This window comes from Excalfactoria chinensis, chromosome 5 (genome assembly GCF_039878825.1).
Source record: "Excalfactoria chinensis isolate bCotChi1 chromosome 5, bCotChi1.hap2, whole genome shotgun sequence".
Taxonomy (NCBI): Eukaryota; Metazoa; Chordata; class Aves; order Galliformes; family Phasianidae; genus Excalfactoria; species Excalfactoria chinensis.
In genome coordinates, this window is record NC_092829.1 from 29,755,954 (window position 1) to 29,780,678 (window position 24,725).

A 24,725-nucleotide genomic window follows, 5' to 3' on the forward strand; every position below is an offset into this window, starting at 1 on the left:
CCTTAGTATGAAGAGTGAGTAATAATTTAGTCATTTGTCCAAAAAGAATAAAATCTGCAGGAGTATGCAAGTGATGAATCTGTGGTAAATAGGGTTTGACAGCTGCCTGTTGCAGATCAAAGTGTATGGATTTTGCTGAATATCCTAAAGGCTTTTTTGTTCATAAAGTAATGGATGTGGCAGGAAAAAGTCTGCTGCTAATGGTGGTTTCAGGAACTGTGATCAGTATATTCCAAGTCTAATCTGGGGTCTTCTTGAGCACTTCCTTGAATAGTTGCAAAGGATTAAGTTGTTTTGCTTTTCTTTATTATTGGTTTGTTTGTATTACTGTTTTTCTTCATGCTCAGAATCAATAGCTTAACTGGTTCAGAGAAAGCTACTTTAAATGGTCCTTTGTTTCTGCTTGCACTCGAGATCGGCATTTTTTGCAGTTCACTGGTTCTGTAACATATTTTTATAGTACCGCATATTGTTGGTAAAATAAGAAGGCTTTAAAATACAGGAAGTGGAGGTAATGTTGATCTTGAAACACCAGCAATTGAAAGGACTATTCAGAGTTTCCTTCAAAACAAAACCAAGTGGTAAGATAATGCTAACCAGGGCGGTGTGCCCAGCAGAGCATCATATTAAACGTCCACTGTTATTGTTCAACTCAGTGTTTGTTCTTCATGTGAACAAAAGGAAGGAAGAACTCTGCTATCAGGCTGGAGAGGAAGGAGTCTTTGTTGCCCTTGGCTACCCTAACTTTAAATGTGAGGAAGCACAGGGCACTGCAGCATAACCTTTCTGTGGTATGGGATGGGAAGAATTAATAGTTTGGGAGGTTAAGGGCAGACACTCTCTTTATTTAAAGAATAAGTTTCCCTTGCATGATAGCCCCAAATCAGGTATGGCAATGCTAGTATGTTATTTATGTCATGTTGAGTCAGAGGTTTCAAACTCTGGTTCCTCTGCTTTGCTGTTTCTCCTACTGTTCTGTCCCTTCTCTGTGGTATTGCTCAGCATTAGAACAGTAAGGGATGCCATTCCCTTATTGAGGGTGGCAGGCACTGGGTGTCCTCAGTGCAAAGTTCAGACTTGTTGCTGAAGCATCAGGAATGTATCTGCTGGAGATGAAATGAGACAGGTTTACTGTACTTTGCTGTTGCTGCTCCACCCACAGAGTTGACTGCTGAAGTGACAGAATCCCTGCCATCTCTCTCCCCCTCCTTCAAGTCATGAGGCTGACATGCTCTCAGATTAATGAGGAAGTTTATCATGCTCACAGCCATTGTTTCAGAACTTGAGATGATTCAGTCAATGACTGAGTCATCAGCTATGCCTGTGTGTACTCTTTGGTTTGTCTGGCCCATGTTCTACCTCTTTAAGTAGCAAGGGACGTTAGAGAAGTAGATTTTCATCCCACTAGAGGCAATGTTCTGTTGTTAAGGTGCTTGAAAAAAGTAGGTACGTATTTTGATTCTAATATAAAGGGTTTATTCCTTGCGTATGATGCTATGAAGCTCAGAAATATTTGTTTTTGTCTTTGCATTCAAGGTGCACCCATGGTTTGACCTGGTAATTCAGAGCTTGCCCTGATGCAAATGATGTACAGAATTCCACATTTATAGGTTTATGACAGAGTCTGTTTCCATAAATCCACAATCAAACTGCGCTCATAACTCTGTTCTACTGGTTAGCTCAATTAAGGGCTTGGCTTTCTCCAGCCTGTAGGATGTGAGTTTTGGAAGACTGTCTGCAAACTTTTATTATAGAACAACTTCACAGAACCTAAGTCTTGTGAAGGCCCTACCAACATTACTGTAGTCAGATAAAGATTAGACAGAGCAAGAATGCTAGTTGGAGAAAATCATCTCGTTCTGTTTAATTTAAGCATTTTAGGACATGTTAATTTAGTAGAGTGGAAGCATTTGATAAGAGAATGCAAAGTGTAAGGAATATTCTCTGAGGGGTCAGAGTATGTCAATCATATACAAAATTGACAAAGGCATGAGTTAGGGCCAAGCTCAAATCAGATATATTTCTTGTATGGCAAATCTGGTTCTGGAGGTGATCAACTGATGTGTAAAACCATGCTGGGTGCGTGAAGAAATAAAATAGTCAGTATTATTTTACTGGTCTCCATAAAATGATAAAGTTCAACAGAGAAAAGGGAAAGAAAGATTTAAATGTCCTGGAAAATAAAATTAAGAAATAAAACAAACTTAGACCACCCACCAAAGTAAGCATCTTTACTTCACATAGTAGATGTGAAATAAAACAGAAGCACAGTAAAATGCTGTGCTTCCCCCTAGATGGAGCAGTGAGGTGGAAGACACTACTCAGACTTGTTTTTTTTGCATTACTTGTATCATAATATGTAGTGGTTCTTTGAAGAAAAAATCCGAGATTACATTTAGCACATCTCAGTCAATCCACTGTAAGTATATTCAGATTGAGTACATGTGTTTAGATTATTTTTTGTTTATTTTTCCAGTAGCTAATCTTAGTGTTTTCCTAAAGCAAAAATAGTTATTTCCTTTTTATGTATAATCGTGAGTAATTTTAGTAGCACTAACTGTGTCTTCCAAGTCAACTAAAACTGTTGTCTGCAGTTATATCAATCATGGAGTTTTTACCTGTGCAGTTACAGTTTTTGTACTGGAGTGTTAAAATAAGGCTGAAGAGGGACGGAGGAAATCTAGTTTTTTGGGGGGATTGGTTTGGGGACACTTGCTGAATGGAACTAGCAAGGCTGACTGAGGACTGAGTTCATTAGTGTGACTGAAGGACAACAGGTGAACTTCAGAGTACTCCGAGGGAACAATTTAGGTGTTGTTTTCATGTCTCTGCAGTTAGAGCTGTCTTGCACTGCTGAGGGGGCTTCCTTCCCCTTCCAGGGCTTGTCAAAACCTCCTTTGGGATGAAACTGTGGGATATTTCTCACTAATGCCTCACCTGTTCAGTTGGTTGGAAGGGACAAGCTATTTCAAAACCATCCTACCATAGAAATCAAAAGGCATCTCTTAGTTCTAACCCCCCTTTTACTAGGATAGAGGCTTTTCAATAGGAGAAAGTGGTAGTAAGTTTTCAAGTGAACTAAGCCGCCAAAAAAAGAACAAGAATGAGGCAGTGTTTCTGCAAAACAGTGTTTCTTGAAGGAAAATGGTGTTGTTTCCATATGGTATCAAGGGAGAGAGATTGGTTCCCACAGCAGGAGTGCAGCAGCATCAGACTCACCAGCCTGGTTGTTTACTGGTAGGAACACACTGGATGAATATTTTAAGTATTCCAGAAAGAAAAGAGAGACTGAAGACTTCACCATGTTTTATTAACATTCTCTTTCCAATACAAATCATGCTGAAGAAGACAACAGATAAATCCTGATTGCACTTCATTAATAGTTGTTGAGATATGCATTTATTACGAGAAATGGGAAACAGATTACACCAGCAAACACATCTGGCCTCAGATTGGCCTTCAAGCCATCCAAAAAGAAGCAAAAAATATGGCGTTGTTTACAGCCAGGCACTTAGAATCCCACACAGCTGTGGGGTGAGAGGCAGACGAATAAACTCTCAAGACAAGCTGACAACAGCTCCACTGCTGGGGTGCCCCTTTTACAGACGAGACAACAACAGATGAAGAAATCTTGAGTGACCCAGAGCAGTACTCATTAGTGAATGAGAAGCGCAGGCAGGAAATGGGACAAGATTCCTTTTGTCATAGTTTTTCACCCAGCTGTCCACCCGCCCCACAGCCACCCACGTGCAATCAAGTATAGTCCTACTTGTCAAACCGCAGACAAGTTATGCAAATAAAATCTCCGGTGGTTTCATGCAGACCCCTTCCAGGTTATGTTTGCCCCATTAGCAAAGGATGAAAAATTGTTGGGTTTAATCCAGCCATGCTTATCGCTGCAATTGAGATTTATTACAAAAGGCTGTATTCAGGTAAAGCTGATTAGGGTTGTGCAATTCTTCTTAGTCATATCTGTCTGTCCATCCATTCCTCTGTGTATCTACTGTGCATTATTCATTACCAGCTCTTTTGCTATGTCTGTAGTATTTCCTTCATGTGGCAAAACAGTGATATTTTTTTTTTTTATTCTATGTAGGTAAATACTCTCTTGGTTTGTCTAAAACAGATGCGTTTGATCCCAAAAGGAAAGCATTAGCATGCATGCAGAAAAAACATTTCTGGAGTTCTGAAATAGATTCTCTGAGGGATCAAATGCTGCTTGGAGATTTTAAAGTTATAATGACATAATGATCTGGCTTCTTGGAATCTTTTTGCTTGTGAGTACAGCTCACTGAAAACCTTTTTTTCTCGCATATTGACTGTAGATTTTTAACTGTATTTCTCAGCTGACCTTCAATAACAAAAGTCTATTATAGACAACTCCGTAAAGGACTCTCCTCCTTCTGAGTGGTTTCCATCCTCTTCTCCAGCAGGACTGTGACCAACATGTAAATGCAGTCTATTCCCCTGTTGGTCACAGCCCCTTCACACTTGACTTTGATTCTCAGTGGTTGTTTTTAAATAGAATACTTCAGCAAATTAGAGACAAATTAGATAGGAAGAGATCACGATTGCTGATCAACATGAGTTTAACCAGGAAAGGATGCTGCAGCTATCAGAACTGTCTTTGCAGCATCTGATTTGCTACTTTAGGAATCTTGTTACTATCTCTTGTGTTGTCGAGATTGTAATGGCAGCTATCAGATAGCACTGGATCTCCACTTACCAGAGTATCACTTGAACTTTTTCCCCCCCATAACTCTCATTTCTCATCTTTATTTGAATCACAGGCTTGTTCAGCAGGTCAGCTAATGGAGAGCAGACTTTTTTACTCATTCAGTTTCATTTTTTCTCTTTTTCCCTCTATTTATATAACACACAATTTGTAATCTTTTTAAAACCAAAGAGGAGAGAAGTCTTGAGTTCATCTAGATTAAAATCAGCTGCAGCCCATTAATGGACTCAGCCCAAGACTGAGACTTTAGGAAACAAAAACACCGGACTAAATTAGACTGAACTGGCCTCTGTGTCCTGGTGAGGGGATTCATATAGCAAAAGGAAAGGGGGGGAAAAGGGAGAGGATCTCCATGTGGTTTTAATTCATTTTGATTCTCTTCCTGAAGCTAATTTACCCAACACAAAGGCTCTGTAGTGGGCAGCCAGCTTTTCAGAAGTTTGGCTTTCACTGATAAACAACTCAATTCCTGTTCTGAAGGTTTGAGATAGCTCAGACCTGTGTGTAATCAACAGAGGTTTAATGTGGATATTTTGGTACGGGGTATTTCGGTTACATATTAGAGCTCTTTCATCATCTGTCAGATTGTATCCTGAAGACTCTCAGATAATTGATCTAACTTCTCCATTCATTCCTCCCCAGAAACAGACAGTGAATTGTCCCATTGAAGAACTGGATCAGCCAGGGATGGGTCTGTCTCGCCACAAGCACTTCCACTGCACTGTCAGAAGGCAGTGCTTAGCTTGTTCTGGGCATAGGAGACTATGCCATCATAGTGGAAACACTCGTGCTGAAGGGAAAATACTAGAATGTTCTATTCATCCCCTTTCCTATTAAATCTTTTTAATTGCATTCTTAGCTCCACTGGTGTGCATGTAGTCTTCCAGCAACATGCAAGAGATTATGTCTTTGCCCTAGAAAAGCCAGACAGTGGGTGGAGAAGAGAAGCAAACAGTAAATAATTAGCTGGAAATGACTTGAGTGATTGTTAGGCTCAGACAGTCTTTGGTTACAGTCTTCATGTATATAGTGACAATAACTTGTAATCTAAGCAAAGCTAAGAGGAAAATGGGGAGGTTAGTGGAGGGATGGAGATGGAGGAAGGGGTGGAACCAGGCCTTGAAAGGGAGGGCTGGCTAAGACAATATCTGTGGGTGTGTGGTTTTGCAGTGCCTCAGTCCCACACGCAAATATTTGTTACGCTAAATGTGTATTTGCGGGACATTTACTGCTGACTGGCTAATGAGCCATGACCATCCAGCACAGTTGCTTGCTGCTCTTTCAAATGTACCCCACGAATGAGTAATCTGAAAGGAAATACTTTTAAGGTTGAGATACGGAGATACCTGGCTTCAGCTGCTAATTCTTGACCAGTTTTGCAATAATAGCAGAGAAATGAGTTTCTCCACATTTTGTTATCCATCATCTTTTCTAATTTACAGAGATATGTTCAGCAGTGCACGTAGAATACAGTTACCCAGAAAGCCTTATATTTCTTTCCAAAGAGAATTTTGCATTTTCTCAGAATTCCTACTTTAAGAGTCAGTTTGACCAAAGTGTTAAATACATAGATAATCTCTTGTACTTTCCTTGACCTAAATCATTTCTTACATCAATAACAGCTCAACTGGAGACTAGGTTGATCGGGACCTAGGTTTTCTCATGGGCTTCTTTTGTAATCCTTCCTCTTTCTGACCATGCACTGAACCTCCCTCTCAGAAGCCCATCCACCTCCTGTTCACTGCAGTGCTCTGAGAACAGGGCAGGGATGCTGCAGAGCTTTGGGGAATTAGACTAGTTTTATGGATAAACCAAGTTTGGTTTGATGCATCAGTGCTGAGAAAGACTATCTGAGTATGAAAGTGAGCTATAAATCTTAGCAGTTCCTGCCTATGTTTTTTTATTGCCAGAAGTTATGACATGATATGGCTGAAATTAAAAGACTCAAAGGCTTTTGGAAACTGTTAGGTGTTCCAGTTTCTTCTAGGTCTTCCCCAAATGCTGTTATAAACAAACTGGTCTGCTTCATTTTCTTCTTTTGCTTAACAAGTTTGTTATTTGTTTAGAACTCAGACAGATTGCATCTTCCTCTCTCTCCAATGCACGTCAGATACTGATGACTTCAGCAGAGGTGGCTAAAGGTTTATTCAGAAATAACTAGAAGTAATTAGTTGTCTAGGATTTAGCCAATACAAAGGTGCAATTAAAAGATCAGCTGAAATTCTACTCGTCTACTTAACAGGGTTCGGATTTTTGTTTTTAAGGCGTAAAATAACTTATCAGCATTTTGAGGGAATAAACCCATTTTTGGTGGCTGCAGATGGCTTTCTTTAAAAAGAAACCTATTATTGGTACTCTTTACAAAAAACAAACAAACAAAAGCAGACAATTTTATGCAGCTAGCAAAATACCAAAGAATTAACTACAGTAGTTTAATGTAGTAAAAGTGATGTAGTTAACATAGGCTTACAGTAAGCCTCACATTAGGATCTTCTTCATGTGTTGAAAGAGGGATACCACATTCATCCTCAGTCCTCCTATGCAACTGATTGAGGTTCATCTGTTCTGCTTCTCTCAGAGCAGAGCCATGCTATTCTTTGTGCTGCTCACCACATTTGGGGCATTTATCTGTTCCTGCAGTTCACTTTGTCTTGTGAGGCCCAGACTCTGCTTAGCCTGTGGAGTTGTTGTGAGGCTTTCTGTTTGGGGTTTGGTGGTTGTTTGTTTTTTTCAGTGTCTTGTTTTTAGCAGTTGCTAAACAAATAAATACACAACTGTTGCCTTATTTAGCTCGGAAGAACTCAGTAGTGTGGGATCTAAAGCTTTCAATAGGTTTTAACCCTGCTCTGTATCAAAAAGCCACAGTCTCTTTCTTCCATTGATTGAGAGTTGAAGAAACCGGGTATGCACAAACAAAAACCTCTGGGGAAACGTATGAGATTCAGAGTCATTTCACGTCACCAAGATATGACATGGAAGTTATTTGTTAGAAACCTGTTTTAGTGTGTTTGAAGAGCCAGACAACTTACCCTATTGCTTGCTTGCTCTGCATTTGTGACGTAAAAGCTGTTTCACAACTAGCACGTTATTCAGTTATGAAAATTTTATCTTGATCTACCCTGAGCCTGTCCATTTTGATCCTTCCCTGTCACACAAAGTAAGGTAGCAATAAGGTCTTGATCCTGGAGATTCACACAGACACAGTACACCAGATGGAATGTGTTACCTCTGAGTGCCTGTACTTGACTGAGCTCTGCTATCCTTTCACTATTCAGGGCTTTGTTACTCTTTTGCTCATTGTTTGTGTTTTTTTTTTTACCCACAGAGAGGAAAAACCTCACAATTTTCCAGCTTTCACCTTAAAAATGAAAGAGACATCCTGCTTTCATGTTCTTCTCATGGTCCTTTAAGCAAGCAACACAAAGCTGTTCAGTCAAATGCACACACGCACTGTTCAGTGCCCTTGTGCACGGCTGGGTTACATGAATCCAGAGTAAGCTCCGCTCCTCTGGCTGGGTGGCTGGTAACAGAACAGGAAAGAGGACCTTGTTGGGAGGTTTTATTTTAAGAATCTGCTGTACAGTTTAGGTTCTTTTCAACTGTAGTGTTCTTTGTCAGCATATGGCCGTTCTCTTAGGGATTCTCTGAGTGAGATGGATGGCTGTCATGGTCTCTCATTTGCCTTGCTGTGCTTCAGGCCAAGGTGTGTTTTCAGGTCAAGCTCCTTGGGTGCTGATTCTCGCATGGTAACCAAGTGTACTTCACCTTAGTCCACAGATGTCCAACCTTTTGGCTTGCCTGGGCCACAGTTTGTGTAGAGGAACTGTCTTGGGTCACATATGTGTAGGTTGCTCCAGGCGTAATGCCTTCTACTTATTTCAGTGGAAACTGCAGGAGATATAATGAACTTAATATCTCTGCTTGATTTTGAGTTATTTCTGTTTGCCTCCAGCAAAATGGTGGATAGAGAATGAAGTTATTGGCTTCAGTCATCAGGAATTTCCAATGAAACTCTAAGATGGCTCACTCTGGTGCATTTACCAGGAGCTGGACACATCATTCATAGCTGACAACATTTTCATGCTGGGTAGCCCTTGTTTTGTGAGTCTTTTGTACCCACAGGCTTACAAACAATATAGGCTTCCTGGTACGTTTCAAATTCACTTATGCTCTGCATCTTATTGCTTGCAATACTTTCCACAAGAGTTTCCCAATATTATCAGGTTATTTGTTTTTCATCCTGATTACAGTGAGTTCTAAAAATCTCGTGCTATTGTGAGAGTAACAGGCAGACAGTAAAGGAAGAACTGAAGGACATTTGGCTGCACTGCAGCTCAAAGAGTCAAGTCATGCTGGTTTTCTGAGCCTGCTTAGCTTTTTGCTTTGATGTGTGGATTGTGCACAGTGAAAGGTGAACACAAAAGTAGAATTCTGGTACTGGCCCAAAACTTCAGATGTTTATCATCTGTTATCTGAATTACACATACCTGAAAAACTAGACTTGAGAAGTCCACAAGAGAAGGTTTCTTTTGAGATATTTGCTTTGATTTGGCTTCGATCTATCTAGAAAATGTCTTGTGGCATATTCTTTTAATTGATGCCGTTTTTTCTGCATCACAAAATAAAGTTCCTGAAGTTCTGAGCCAGCAGAAGGTGAAATAAGGTGGAAGATGATCATGTAGACAATTCCACACATGTTCAGAGGTTTAGTCCTCAGATTTTTGCCAAGTTTGAATAAGAGTTTGGGCTGGCCCTGATGTCATCCACAGTGATTCATCTGCTTCACGCTGTCTCCCAAGTGGATGAATCATGCTGTGTATCTCCAAGACACACTGTCAGTATACACAGACAGAGGGGGGTACACTTAGAAAACTCACTGTCCTGAAGTCAAACTCTTTCCGTGTAGATGACAACTATCAGATAAACAGGCAGGTCCTCTCCTGGTTTTCTACATAGTGTGTTTTTTATTCCCTCTACCTAGAGAGAATGTGAGGCCTAGAGGAGAGCAAGCTAACATGTCAGAAGAGTAAGTTTCTTTCCTGACACTGAGCACCATAGGAAGATTATTTTCTCCTTCCTCTTAAATTCCCTGGCTCTTTTTTTATTTGTTTGTTTATTTTTTCTTCTTTTCCCTATGACTGTATCCATTGGAGAAGATTGTCCTGTTTTGGATAAAACCTTGTTTCATTCTCATCACCCCCCTCATCTTTATTTATTTATTTATTTTGTCCTTGACCAGAAAAGTGCATCATTTGAGGGGGGAAAAAAATCAAGCTTCTACTTCTACATCTGCTTTTCTCCCCCAGGCTTTTATCTGTTGGCTTGACTGATTTGCAGCTCTTCCTTCCCCCCTTGCTGTTAACTAATGGACTTTGGTACTGAGCCAGCCTTTCAGAGCGCACCACCATGCCAACACGAGTGTGTGCAGCTATTCTGTCTGCTTCAGAAGGCTACAGATGCAGCCAGAGCTAGAACAATTCCTTTATTGATCCTGTGCTTGTCAGTTAATCTGTCATAAGGCATGGGAATCCTAGCCCCTTCCACATCTGCTTGCATAACTGCAGGGGGAAAACCAATTTTCTGAAGCTCTCACCAGGAAACAAGAAAGCAAAGAGAAATGGGAGCTTGCTGGGAGAGCGGGCTGCAGGCTGCTAGGCTGCGGGCCATGAGATCACCTACCTGCTCCACCCTTTCCCCTCCTCTCTTTTCATCCTCCTGCAGGTCAGCAGGATCAGGTTTATGTTAGCGAACCATGAAGCTTATCAAATAAATGCTGCAGCAGCAGGTGTTTGGCTGTCTCCACAGGCCAAGTCTAACAAGGTTGATATTGTGTCTGTGGCCAAAGTAACGCGGTAATTACTTTTCTGGGCTTGGAACCCCCAAGAGGTTTCTGGGAACCAGTTAGAAAAACAAACCTTACTAAGAGCAGGGGATTTTTAGAAAGAACAGTAGTGCTGCCTGTGCCAGAGAAGAGGAGGACGGGACGGGCATTTCAAGCCTGCTTTCCCTTCAACTTGCCTCTCAGGGCTAGGACTGGGGCAGAGTGTGTAGGGCTGCTCAGACCCGGGGGCAGCTCCTTCAGGCCCACAGCAGAACATGGAATGGCTGATGCTTTCTGCAGAGGCCTGAACATGGTGCTGTAAGAAGGACAAAACCCAGGACAGGGGAGCCTTCAAGGGCTTGCAATTCCAGCAGCGTAATTCAATTTGACTTATAGATCAGGAGTTACGTAGTGTAACTTGCCACTTTTGAGCATTTCTCTTGTAAGTTATGAGTGCAGAAACTGAGGCTTTGACAGCAGAGAAGCATCATTTCCCCAGGAACTAATGTGACTACTGCCCCACATCCCTTTGCCTCAGGTCATGTTTCCCTGGCAAAGGAGAAAGTTAAGGCAGGCTTCTACAGTGGTAGTGTCTTTAAGCAGCCAGCTTCATTGCTCCTTTTGGGAAGGTATTTATCTTTCAGGACAGAGCTTTATCCATGAAGCTGTTGATTGTGTATGATAATGTCTTTTGCTATAAAGTTATTTAAGCCAGGTCTAGTAATTGAAATTTTTTCCTGAATTACTGGAAATTTCTTCCATGATGGTCTAGCAGACCACAATTTAAAAGAAAGAAGAAGAAAACAAAACTGATTAGATATTCATAGACTTATTAGATTTGAACCTGCTATGTCTAAAAAATGTTTTCTATTAAAAAGAGCATATAAAGTTCTTACAACTTGTAAGAAATTCATTATATGTCCTTCTCTGCTCTCTGATCAAGCCAGAAAGCAATGGCTAAGCTGTGGTAGTCGATAGCAATGAAGGAATTTTCTCAATGTAGGGAAGTTAATATTTCATTAGTGCCTGGCAACCCTTTCCTACTGTTTATTTTAAGCTCTGTTTTTGCTTATTAGCTTGTATTGTGGAGACACCGAGCTTAAGTTATGGTCCAAGTGTAGTATGCTATTTACAGTGTTCTTCAGGCTTTCTTGCTTAAGTTTTTTTGTCTGGGGCTATTGTTGTGCTGAACATATTGTGCTGAATGCCTGTCTCCAGTTTAGTGCCAGGAGTGCTGTGCACTTGGAGAGGAGTCTTACAGGTAAGCTGGACACTCAGTTCATCAGGACACTCGGTATCTTCACAAGCACTGCCTGAGTGTTAGTGCACAGCAAAAAAAGTGCTGTGCTTGGACTGTGTTACTATTGTTTCCATAGCAAACTGCCTATTTTATAAATGCATGACACTAGCCAAAATCATCCAGTACAGCTCATCCTATAGGATTCATCAGGCAAAATATGTACGTACCTCCTAATATGGCCAAGATGGTCCTTATGGAGCCCACCACTTTGACTGGTTGCACAGTACAGATAGTTTTGTTTAACAATGGTACTTTAATTTGATGCGCTATTTTTGTCGCTGAACCACTTGTGCAACACGACTCCCAAAACAGCTTAACTAGAATAGATTTTCTTCATTGTGTATTTTGCAAATGTTCGAGAATGGTATCTGAAAGTTGTCATTTGGAGGAAGTGATGCTGCAGCATTTGTTGCAATTACATTTCTCTAGTGATGTTAGAGATTCTGGGAGGGAGACGAAGGCTCGTATGTTTATATGCTGGAGTGGGATAGCAAGAATCCATTCACGACTGAGGTTTATGACAATATCAAAAAGAGTCTGAGGTGCGTTAGGAGTGGTGTTGCAGTGGCAGAGATGTGTATCAGAGCCACACACATGACTTATCAGCATTCACCTGAGTGTAACCAGACACAAACCAGAACGTATTTGCTATTAATATTACAGCTGTGATTTTTTTTTTCTTTTGTAATTAGAAGAATGTGGCAGCTTGTGTGTGTGTTCTGGCAGGGAAAGGATGCAAGTGCCTACAGTTCCCATATGAAAGCAAGAGCGTGCCTTTTCTAGGCCCCAGGCAGTTACAAAAGTACCTCATAAAGCTCAAGAAATAATGGCAAAGAAGGAAACAAGTGGCAGCAGGTTAGACCAGGATATTTTATGTACTGTGATGTTTTTGTGTAGTCATCTGGAAAGAAACAGAAGGGACCTTTTGAAGATCATTGATTGGAAAAAATCTTTATTACTGATCAAGTTCATCTTTGTCAAAAAGTTGATTATTTAAATATTAGACATCTTTTACTCCCATGACACAAAACTGATTCAAAGACTTGATCTGATATATCAGTTGCTAAATGGCACATTACATTAGATAAGGGAGTTGGAATGTATTTGATGTTAATATTACATCCCTGCATACCAGCTGAAATCTCTCTTCATCTATCGTCTGATGAAATATATTAGCCTGGTATTAGATGTCATCTGTGTGTTCTGTAGAGCCTTCTGAAGGCTAAGGATTGGATATTTCTTTTGGTTTTACTACTTTTTTTTTTTTTTTTTTTTTTTTTTTTTTTTTTTTTTTTTTTTTTCTTCTTTCCAGTAGAAAAATAAAATGCTGTTTGCTATTAAGAAAGAAAAACACACAGGAATTTTCAGGAATTGGTAACAGACAACAGAATGCTCACCAAATAGTCAGTGTACATTTAAATCTGGGATGTGTCGGGAAAAAAAGAAAGAAAGATAGAAACTAGCATGAAAAGAAATTATTTCATTCCATTCTTTAATGGAGCAGATTATTCCTGACCTTTTACACAGAAGACTCCTCTCTTAAATCATAGAATAGCCAATGTTAGAAAAAACCACCAAAATCATCCAGTCTAACCATCTTCCTACCACCAGTATTTCCCCACTAAGCCATGTCCCTTAGTACAATATCTAAATGTCTCTTGAACACCTCCAGGACTGGTGATTCAACCACCTCCCTGGGCAGCCTGTTTCAGTGCCTGACCACTCTTTCAGAGAACAAATTTTTCCTCATATCCAACCTGAACCTCCCCTGGTGCAACTTGAGGCCATTCCTTCTAGTCCTACTATAAAACAATTAAAATACTTTGTATTGTCATTTCTTTCATCAGATTCCGAAAACATAGTAACGGTATGATCTGCTCCAAAATTCCTTAACATACCACGTGATTTCTGACTCTGCTGGGACTCAGCTCTCATAGTAACATATATGACAACCCTTAGCTGGAATGTGGCTGTCTACATGTTTTAGATGTCATTTAGCTTTCCCTGATATTTTCTAAGCCCATGTTGAGTATCCGTAGTTGTTGATCTCTTACTAACATGGTATCTGTGTATATTTTTTATTTGGATGTGACTATGAAGCACGTACAGAGGTTGCTTAAGTGGAGATTCTCTTCTCCTGAGTAGTGTTGTGTATAAAACTTTTAAACATCATTTGAACATTCAGTGTTGCTTGAACACTTGTCATATCCCTCCCAAATGCTTTTTTGCATTCTGAACGTGAACTTTTTTTTTTTTTTACTGACCTGCTTTCAATTAAAAATGATAAAATGGGCCCATGACATGTTTATCATGAGCTGATTTCAAGCGCTCATATATTCCGAAAAGCAAGTCTGAGGCAATAGTTGGAAGGCACTTACTAAAACACGCAGATACAAACTCTTAGAATAAGAATTCTCTGGGGAGTCTTTCCTGAACAACTGCTTGTGCAGAATTGTTTCTTGTCATCCTTACAACAACTGCTTACCAATGTGATTTAAAGTCTCTGGAGATAGTGAGATGTTTTTTAGGAAACATTCTGCAGAAAACAAATAGTTCGAAGGCCTTTATTTAGGTTAATCTTATTAGCCTTGAGAATGCATGTGAAACTATATAACCGTGAATGTTGTGAGACTGGGTATGAGTCTGTATTTAAAAAATTTGAATAACATTTCTGAAAGTTGTAGCTGGCATGGTGAAAGTTTTCTTGTTTGCTTTTTGGATCTTAGCTATCTTCTAAGTGGTTCGTGCTGTTAATGCATAGGAGTTTCGAGAACCGTTTGGGAAATATGCAAAGTCTGTAGTGTCAAAAGGAAGTTCAGTTTATCTGGAATTTATAGAATCCAGTTTTCCTTGTTAAACTGTCTAGTTAGTCTGTTTTCCTCCTCTTCTGAAGTTGTCTTGCTCCAAAATCTCACTTTACTCTGTTTCTCCTTATGTATATCTTTTCTGTGCTAGTTTTTGAGGAAGTGGTAGGAATATTAAAATGCATGAATCAATCTGTATGTAAATATGTGTATCATATATTAGGTATTAGCAAGACACACGTCGATAAAAAATTCCTTATGTTTTTGGAATGTTGGTCTTAGGCCGCTGTTAAGATTCTTGTTTCCCCAGCTATTTAATAATGTGGAAGTTTAATCAAAGGCATTAAGGTACGCCCTTGGCTAGGAGAGGGTACCTTGGAAAACATGGTAGGAATGGCAGAGATTGGATGTCTTTTAATGTGTTTTCATTAAACAGGCTAGAAAGAAGGCAAATATAAAAGAAGGCTGAAGGAAAGAAAAGAACCGTAGGGGAGAAAAAATTAAAATGACAGTATCCAAACTGAAAGGTCATCAGGGACAGGGAACCGTCTGAGAAACAGAAGGGTGGGGAATGGAAAACTGGAATTAGGAGGGAACCTTAAAAAAATCAGGCCTAACACTTTATCCATGCTGCCAAAAAGTCTATTTTGCTCATTTTTGGCTAAGCAAGATAAACATTTTTTCTGGCATGTATAGGTGGTGGCCCAAATTTGTTTGTTACAAGTGGGTTGAGAAAAATCTTTCAAAAATGCTTTCGCCTAGTCTTAGTGAATTGTGCTAACTCATATTTTTACTTTGAGTCAAACAAACTTGGCCCCCATGGAGACAGGCCGAACGCTGAGGCAGATCAGACACGGTTGGATTTCGCAGCTGTTTTTCAGTTCTGTGGTTTTAGCTGTGTGGATGCGGCCTAACTGCAACGTCCCGTCAGAACTCCCCAGGAAGGCGCACCCCGAGGTAGCATTCCCCAGCTCTGCCAAACATCAGGAACCGCCTAAAAAGGGAGATTCAGCACTTCGTAATCTTGATGTCTGTAGCACAAAGTCATGACAAACATGCCTGCAGCAGGCTGTGCAACACACACACACGCACAAAGCCAAAAGGACACAGACAATGAATATGAGTGTACATGTCTTGTGCTTGACTCCATTTTGTGCAGCTGTGATGGGGGTAGATCCCAAAGCAGAGTCAGGGTCTGCCTGGGAAGATGGTGGAGTAGAGGGAAGAGGCTGAATGTTCATTTTGTCTTTGGCTTCATGACATTTTAGTACTTGCTTAGAGTTGGCCTGAACAGGGTGCCTGGTGTGTGTTCCCATAGAGCTCTTTTACTGATAGAGGACCACAGGGTGCAGAAGGTGAGACGTCACAGGCAGGTTTCAGGTGTTACTAATTCTGATCTCTAAACTTTAAGTCACCAGCAGTTGTCCAGCTGAAGACCAACTCTTGCATTAATCCTGGTGCTCTTCTAAGCCTACAGGAGGTCAGAAATCCACTCACTTTATAGTTACAGGCTTTTTGCCACTTTTGTTTCGTGCACTGACTTTCTGAGGACTAAGATGAGCATTACTGCAAGGGAAGCATTGAGGCCGGATGAAAGAGGGGTGAAGGACAGCATGGGCATGTGTCTTTTGCCAGATGTTCAGTTACAGTGATTGGCGCTAGTGTCAGCCCTCATTTCTGAAACCAGGAAGTAAAGCTTCCTCTTTCAGGAAAGTATGCCTTCAGCTCAGGTGTTACAGTGGTGCAAAAGATTGTCAGCACAAGCCCAATGACATCTGTGTGTTTTCACTTTTTCCTATCAAACAGAGAATTTTCATCTTTTTTGGAAGCTCTGACAAACATCTGAATGTAGTAAACTAAGAATGTGTGGCTTGCTACAGATCTGTACTTTGTTCTCAGTGTCTACAAATTCTCTTGCAGTTGCCATAGTTAGGAGTCTTCTGTGTATTTAAGGTCATCTGGTAACATCTACAGGGACTTCCTTCTCTACTCAGCATTGATTTTCACTGATATTCTGTGACCTCACAAGTGTCTGAAGACCTCTAACACTTTTCAGACTTAGGTGAAAATAATCAGTGGTTGAAAAGTTTGTAGACAGAGATATATAATGTAATTACAGAGTGTTGTCTGTGTAGGAAACCATTCTAAAAAATAAGTGTTGGGAGGAAGATGACACAACTGTATTGTTTGAGTTTAGTGACTGCAAACATGATGTTAACATTCCTTCCTTCCAGTAATGTCTAAATGTCCATCTGTTCAGCAGAATGTTTGAACCTGATAATTATAGTTGAGCTGACAAAAGACTGTGCTTACAAATGTGGATCTAGTTGTTTTGTTTTGTTTGGTTTGGTTTTTTGTTTTGTTTTGTTTGGGTTTTTTTGTTTTGTTTTGTTTTTTTGTTGTTTTTTTGTTGTTGTTGTTGTTGTTTTATGTCAGTTTTACTGTATACAGAAGAGCTAATAAGGACTTGTTAAAATGAAAAGTGGTCAGTATACCTAGTTTGTAGCTGACAGTAGTACCTCATGGATGCAGGGCATTATTTTTTGAAAGCTAGCTAAAGGCATCTTTGTCACATTTTCTCAGATATGACTCCATTGATACATAAATGTAGGAACAGTGTTGAACTGAGGTGCTGAGCCTCATTTTCCTGACAGTCTAAGTACCTGGTTATTGGTTCCTTTTTTTCAATAGCATCTCTGACCCCTATTCAGTTTTCAGAGCCCTGCAACATAAAGCACTATGTACATGCAAAGAATAAAAAGATGGCCCACTTCAAATGTGGTTTATGGTTCCTCCAGCAACTCATTATGTCAAACACCAAAACTCATGGCCAAAAAATTCATAAACGGTGTGCAAACAAACTCAGCTTGAAAATACCATATGAATCACCATGTGAATGTTGTCCTGTTGTACACTAGAAACGTTTCTGACTTCTGATTGGCATGTTGATAAACTCCTACAACCAACATCATGTGACAAGAGGGCTAACCCAACATCCAGTGTTTCCTAAGTCATCATAAATAGGATCACGCTTCTTTATGAGCACTCAGAAAGGGAAAATAGATTCTAAATTGCAGTACTGGCAAATAAAAAGGGCATAAGGGAAAAACCAAGAATAATATCTTCAGTTGCAGTAAGTGCCAAAAACTTAGATTCACACAGAGTGAATATCAGTGCTTTATGAAAGAATACTGCAGTTTGAGCATTCCTTTTTTCTTAACTGACTTTTCTAGCCATAAGCCGTTCTCCATAGATGAACAGTGATCTCCAGTCTTTGCCAGCCAAAGAGAAAAGGGGAAAAAAACTTTGTGCTTAAGTTGTTGTGGCTCTTTTAGGACTTGCAGGAGTTTTGCAAATCAGCGCTCACAGTCATTCATTCTGTTTTCAGCAGTGTCCCTGACCATACTCCCTGCCAATAACAGGGCCTTTAAGTCCAAGAGAGGAGAGAAACTTTTTTTTTTTTTTACAAAACCAGCTAGCAGAGGATGTGCTGAGCCAAACTAGAAATAGCAAGGTCAGGTCAGGGCAAGGCCCTGCATTTCATTAGCCAGACCTGGCTAGGAGTGATTAAATATGTACAAGAGGCTTTGAATAGATCAGGAAGGGAAGATGACATTATGGAATACAGAAAAATTCTTTAGTGCTGTCAACTGACTGAATACAGGATGGCACTTAATTAGAGAGAGAAAAGGAATTTATTTTAATTATTTTAATTTTGTAGAAGAGAGGATTGTTTGTTTTTTTCTTTTGAGTGTTTTGTAAGAGGGGGAGAAAAGGATCTGGACAAAAAGCACAAGCGTCGATTAACAGAATCCAGACAGCCTCAAGGTACATGTTGACCTAGCCCATAGTTCTCAAGGATACAGCTTGATCGAGACCCTATCAGAAAAACAAAATCATGCTGGTAGTGTAACCAAGGCCCTGCTAAATTTTGGAGGCGCTCAGGCTTGGAACTCGTGACCTTCTGAGCACATTGCACTGCCTGTTTAATTAGACCAGTTAGAGAGAATTCGAAAAGAATGGAGCTTTGAAGCAGAATAAAGTACTGTGTCAAGTGGTGCATCGGCTGCCCAGCTTGAATTTGCTATTGGTATTGCCTGATTTAACTGACTTTTTATAGCTGTATTGTAATTCTTGTGTGACAATTGCATTGTTACATAGGCATCTACGAACTGAATGCAAGTTGTTTGTAGTCCTTTTCCATAGAACCAAGCAGCCCAGCTGGAAGAAATGAGACTATATTTAAATTTGTCCAGAGCACCCGCAATTATGTCTTTGCAAAAGAGCTTTTTTCTTAAACTATCTGAAGGAATTTGGATCTCAATTTTATACCACTTCTGGAAGATGATTCTTCCAGCAGCATGGCACTGCTGGAAGGTAGATTCAGCATCAGCTAGGAATTTGTATACATTCTTCTTTTGCATTAATCTAATTTAGACATTGTGAAAGACTAGATATGGTCACTATTCACATTAGTGAAAACTTTCTGGACAAAAGCATATATAAAGACTGGTAAAAATATATCTGTAACATGATTCTTGTCACCTAAATACTTCATTTTTCATCCTGGTCTGACACGTCTTGACTACATAGTTGTTGCTTCTTTGTCACATCTTCATTGCAGTAAATAAAGCTTATAAAAAATCTTTTCTGAAACATTTGACGGTGAAGCTGACATTATTGGTCGCCAGCGTAGTATTATCATTTGATTTATGTTTCCTTGCTCAGATGTTAGATTGACAGCCCTGGGAACAGAAATACTCAGATAATTGCCCAAACATGCAGCATACTTCAAACTTTGCCAACCTTTCACAGCGATAGTATCTTGATCCTTGAGCGTGAGAGCATATCTAAGCCTTCAGAGGGCATTCAGCCTGAACCCGATAGGGCCTAAGAAGTACTTTTTGTTAGATCTCATCATGATTCATGAAGGTAAACAATGACCGTGAGGTTCTTTTGTGTAAAGCAATTGAACAGCCAGCCTGCCAGCAATAGCTGGGAGTCAGAATTAACAAGGGCCATGTTTCAAGCTATGGTAACTTTGTCCTAAACGGTTGCAGATCACATTTTCAGTCCCCTGAGTCAACACTTGCCCCTGGTCATTAGATCTGGCCCAGTTGTTCCACTACCAGTAATGATTAGTTGCGGGCCTGAAAGTTTAGGTTGCGCATTCTTGGAGATTTCTAAATGAGCACTAGTGTAAATTCAGACTCTGAGGCTTGGTTAGAAGCAGTATTTGTCAATAGATGGTTGCTGAATCAACATTGCTGTTCCCATGTACCCATCACAGCAAGTTTGAACTGCTGGCTGATTGTGAAACTTCTCATTCTTTCTCTCATCCTTTCCACATGTGCTCTTCTCCTCCTATACAGCCTTTCCCTCTCCTATTTCTCTCATCTATTCCCTTGCTCATGTCCTTTCATCTTCTCTCTATTCACACTTTTCCCGTTGTTTTTTTTTTGTTTTTTTTTTGGTTTGTTTTTTTTTTTTGTTTTTTTTTTTGTTTTTCTTCTTGCTTTTGTTAAATCCAGTTCTTCTTCTTGGCCCCATTCTCATTTCTCTCTGCTTTCCTGCATCGCACTTTTCTCATTTATTCCTCTTCCCAGTGCTTCCTATTGCCTTCTCCTCTTTGGCAGGAGTAACCAGTGTTGTTATGATTTGATGGCTGCTATTAGCAGCATTGTATCAAACTGTCCTGCATCATTCAGGTTTTTTGTCCTCGTAGTTTCTTGATACCAATTGCCTCAGCGGTGACTTAACCAATATACCAGATTTTATTATTTTCCTTTCTTTCATTAGAAAGAGGAGGGCTGGAATGAGGATATACATATTTGTCCTTTTCTCCTCCCCTGAAGCTCAGATAAGTACTACTGTGGCCTTTTTCTATGTGTAAGAAGAGGTGGAGGCACTGCCTTGAAAAACTTGGTTTTTTTCCTCCCACGAGGTTTTCTTCCAGGTCCTTTTTTAAGTGAATGGAGAGGAGTGATTTTCTTGTATCGCCTGCATTCTTTTCTTTCCCTCCTCCCCTCTGTGCAGTCACGTCCCTAATTAATTGAATTCCCTACTAGACCTTTTGTGAGTCATTTCAATTACCCATTAGTGAGGCAGCCTGGGATTTCTGCTGTGTTTTCACTCATCTTCCTGGAATTTCTCTCCTCCTCCCTCCCCCCTTCCCCTTTTAGTCACTCTGGTCTGTGAAAAGCATTAGATAGACTTCAGTGCCGGGTGCCTATATTGTTTGCAGGCCCAGCTGCATACTTCCACACTCTGCCTCGTGCGTCACAGCTATTCATCTTGTTTTGTGCTTGGCTCCGCTGCAGATGCTGTAAATATGGTAATTTTAGATTCCCTGATTGGAAAGGCTTGCAGGGCGGGTCTAAGTGGTAGGAGTGCTGCTTGATTTACACTAGTTCATTCTAGTTTCATAGAGTTTGGGGTTTCAAGGACACAGTTGAACTAAAATGTGTTTTTAAGTGCAGTTTCTTTTTTAGGCTTAGGAGATAGAGAAGTGTGAGAATAGCTTTGTGTGCCTGCATGCTGAAGTGCTCCCTGAGAAACTTCAGGAGACTGAAAAAACAAAAAAGAGAAGGAGACACATACCACCTTGGATAATGTCTTCCATGGATAGGTGAAGAATATGTATATATATGTGCCTGAAAACCACAAAATGAAAAAGATCCAAGACATAGAACTGAGAAAGGCAAAGCTGGAACTTGACAAAAGTGCCTTCAGTTCTGAATTCCTGTAAATGGCAAACCCTGAAGAAAAAGAAAACTATGCAGCTTATTTCTAGAAGGTTTTGGAAATGCTTGGTAGGACTCTACCAGATAACATGCATTATATTCTTAAGGAATGGGATGCAACTTTGGGCAGTGATAAAGTCTGCTTGTTAAAATTACGGTGGATGCAGTGACTGCCTGAAATTTGATGTCTGGAGAATCACATTTCTGTTCTGAAATTGAATTTGTACAGCACATGAATCTTTCAGACCCTGGGTAATTCTCAAGTGATGCAGACATGCAAACAGCATCACCAGGAACCAGTGTGTTGAAAGTGTGTCTCACATGTCCCAAGTTACAAAAGTAATTTACGGCATTCAAGCTATTATGATGCTTTCATATTGTTATGATAGTTGGCCCTGTGAGGTTAGTGTTTCAGGAGGGAAGTGGATTTGATAATCAGACTGTTGTGAGAAGGCTCCCCACTCAAGCTTCCCAGGGATCCTTCTTGTCAGACCAATAGGAAGTGAGTTTATGAGGATTCCCTGATCATCAGTCTTCATAGGCTTACCGCCTCCCCCCCCTTGATTTTTTATCCAGTCAAAGGAGAGTGGAAGGGAATGGTGTGAAAATACAGCTCAGTATGGATGCATCAAAATGTTAGTAAGAGACCTGCTAGATGGTTTTTTAGCATTTATGTCTTGAAATCTTGTGACCTCTGGTAAGCAGCAGTAGATGTCAGGGGTTTGTTAGATGACTCTGGAGATCTGTGACATCGTGGAGTTACAGTATTCAAGTTTAAAACAAGAACCTGCCAAAGGAGAGGAAAGCAGCCATGGAGGAGCTGTGTACAAGAGTCCCCTATTTCTGCCTGATACATGCAGCAGCAGGGCCTGTGCCATTTTATCTGAAGTATCAGACCTTGGCATCACCTGTGTTAGATGTCTCTCATGTTGAGTGAGGCTGTGGATGCTCCATCCCTGCAGGTGTTCAAGACCAGGTTGGACAGGGCCCTCGGTAATCTGGTCTAGTACCAGATCTGGAAGTTGGTGGCCCTGCCTGTGGCAGGGAAATTGGAACTTGATCATCCTTGAGGTCCCTTCCAACCCAAGGCATTCTGTGATTCTATGTTCCTCCATTTCGTTGCCCACAAAACCATTGCTAGGATCATGTTAAAAGCTGTTATGAGTTGGCAGGTGTACACCTTTTTATTTCTTATGGATCTTCTTAGATGGGCCTCCTGCTGTGAGGTCAGGGCTGCAAGGGCTGCACCTGGCTCCCAGCCTGTCCAGCAGCAGGGCTTGGGGAGCCTTCGTTCTGCGGTCACATTACGTTAATGAGTTGTCTGGTGTGTGCTGGAGGGTACAAGCACACACTCACCGAACTACCGGAGCTCTGGGTGACTTTCTGCATCTTTCCATAGTGATGGTTTTCTTTTCCTGTTAGTGCCCTTGGGAACAGCATGGTTCCCATAGCATGCACTGAGAAAATCAGCTGTTTGTCACAGAACAGGACAGTGTGGTGCGCCCCAAAAGGCAACAGGGAGACTCAGAAGGATGAAAGATGACTCAAGGATAGCTGCCCTGACTCAACCAATCTGTCCTGGTTGGCTCGCCAGAGATAACTACAGTGCAAAATTCACAACAGACTTTTTTCTTTTTTCCTTTTTTTCTTTCCTTAATCTTAGACATTCTGGCTGTTGTAGCACTGGGAGCATACCACATATGCTATAGGTGAAAAACGTCTTAGCCTTTCCACGCCAAAATGCATCTGAATTCCATTTACCACATGTGCAGCCTAAATTCTCCTCCTGTAATATTATTAGAATTCTTTATATAGTTGTTGCTGCTGCGTAGTTCTGCCTGGCTCTCATGAAGTACTGCTATGTTTTACTCCTGAGCTGTTTGCATCCTAGTAGTGGCTTAAGAACCTGAAATTGACAAAAGCAATCCAGTTAGTTCTGTTGGTTAGTAAAGAAGCTACAGAAATTTATGTTTGTTGTATTCATAACCTCTCTTGAAGTGTTCCCAGTGTTTCTATGTGTATAAACAAATTGACAGCTTCCGTAGCATACATTCTATTGTGGAACTATTTTTGACCTACAGGATTCTGGGCTGTAGAACTCCCTGGAGCTTGCTAGATTCCCAGTTACAGGTTATTGCTGTTACTATAGCTCTGCTGAGAGAGCAGCAAGAAAAATGTTGATTGTTTTGTATTTTCTAAAACAGCTGAACAGTGACGGAGTTTTCTAATTTTAGTTCTGTTTTGATGCACAAAAGCTAGGTTTACAGTATCATGCTGGCTAAATCCCTCTGCACCACAAAAAGCAGATGATAAATATGATTTTAATTCCCCCTGTCTCAGGACTACGCAAGGGACCAGTTCAGTCTGCGCACACATAACACGTGCTAGTGCTTGACCTAGCATATGCCCATTTATAGCATTTCTCTAACAGCACCTACTCCCTCCTCAGCAATGGATCACTGCTCGGCCTCCAGATGAGGTGTGCTGTTTGGAAAGGGAGTTAAACGTGTGTGACATGAGAAACACAGTGTGCCAAAATAGTTTTCAAGGAGCTTTAATAGTTATAGCAAATTTACTGCTAGCTAACACATTATGAAAGCACGCTCATAACAGATAAAGAAATACCATCTGCCCTATCTTTTCCATTGCATGCTGGCTGATTGCTTGATGGGAGAAGCGGTCCTTTGGGTGAGGTTTGCCAGAAGAAAGGGAATGGTACTGGTGTATCATCACAAGAAGGACGTTCAACCATGTGGTTTGTAGTTACCCACATCTCTACAAGGGGTTGGTTACTTCTCAGAGCTGTGTAGCTGAAGGCAGGATGTCCCCATGGTGAGTCAGTAAGTAGAGAGGGAAAGGAAGGGTAGGGTTGGTGAAAGAAGTGAAGGAGATCAGGGAGAAAAGAGTGAATAAAAAGGGGACATTCAGGGAAAGAAATGATGATGTAATTATGGGACAGAGAAAATCTTGGTAGCTTCATTGTTTTTGGAAGAATAAGGGATCAGATTGGGATAATCTGGATGATCTGGGAGGAATAGCTAGTTAACAAAGACCAAGCATTTAGGTACTACTCTTTTGGTGATCTGTTGGATATATTATCTATTATCTATTTACATGCATCTGCATGTAAATTATATGTTCCTGGATATTTTGCAAAGTGAGAGTTAACACTCAGTGTGGAGATTTCACAGCTCCTCATGAACTTCCCAAACACCTCTCAAGATCTACTCAATTCTTTGTTTTGTTCCCAAATTCATTTGCTTGAACACCACCCCCAGCTCCACTGGCAGCCGTCCCCAGCACTGAGTTGCTCAGCTCGCAC

At 40.6% G+C, this 24,725-nt stretch overlaps 1 protein-coding gene across 4 annotated transcripts in view; it reads left to right on the forward strand.

Moving 5' to 3' along the window:
• Nucleotides 1-24,725, forward strand: part of RAD51B (RAD51 paralog B) — a 329,325-nt gene that overhangs the window by 217,973 nt on the left and 86,627 nt on the right. The window contains exon 11 of one of the 4 annotated variants that reach the window (XM_072338182.1): nucleotides 5,378-5,465. The exons of the other annotated variants lie outside the window; for them this stretch is intronic. Within the exon in view, the coding sequence (XP_072194283.1) occupies nucleotides 5,378-5,403 (26 nt within the window). The 3' untranslated portion in view covers nucleotides 5,404-5,465. Of the gene's footprint in view, nucleotides 1-5,377; nucleotides 5,466-24,725 lie in introns of those variants that run through there. 4 annotated transcript variants of the gene reach the window in all.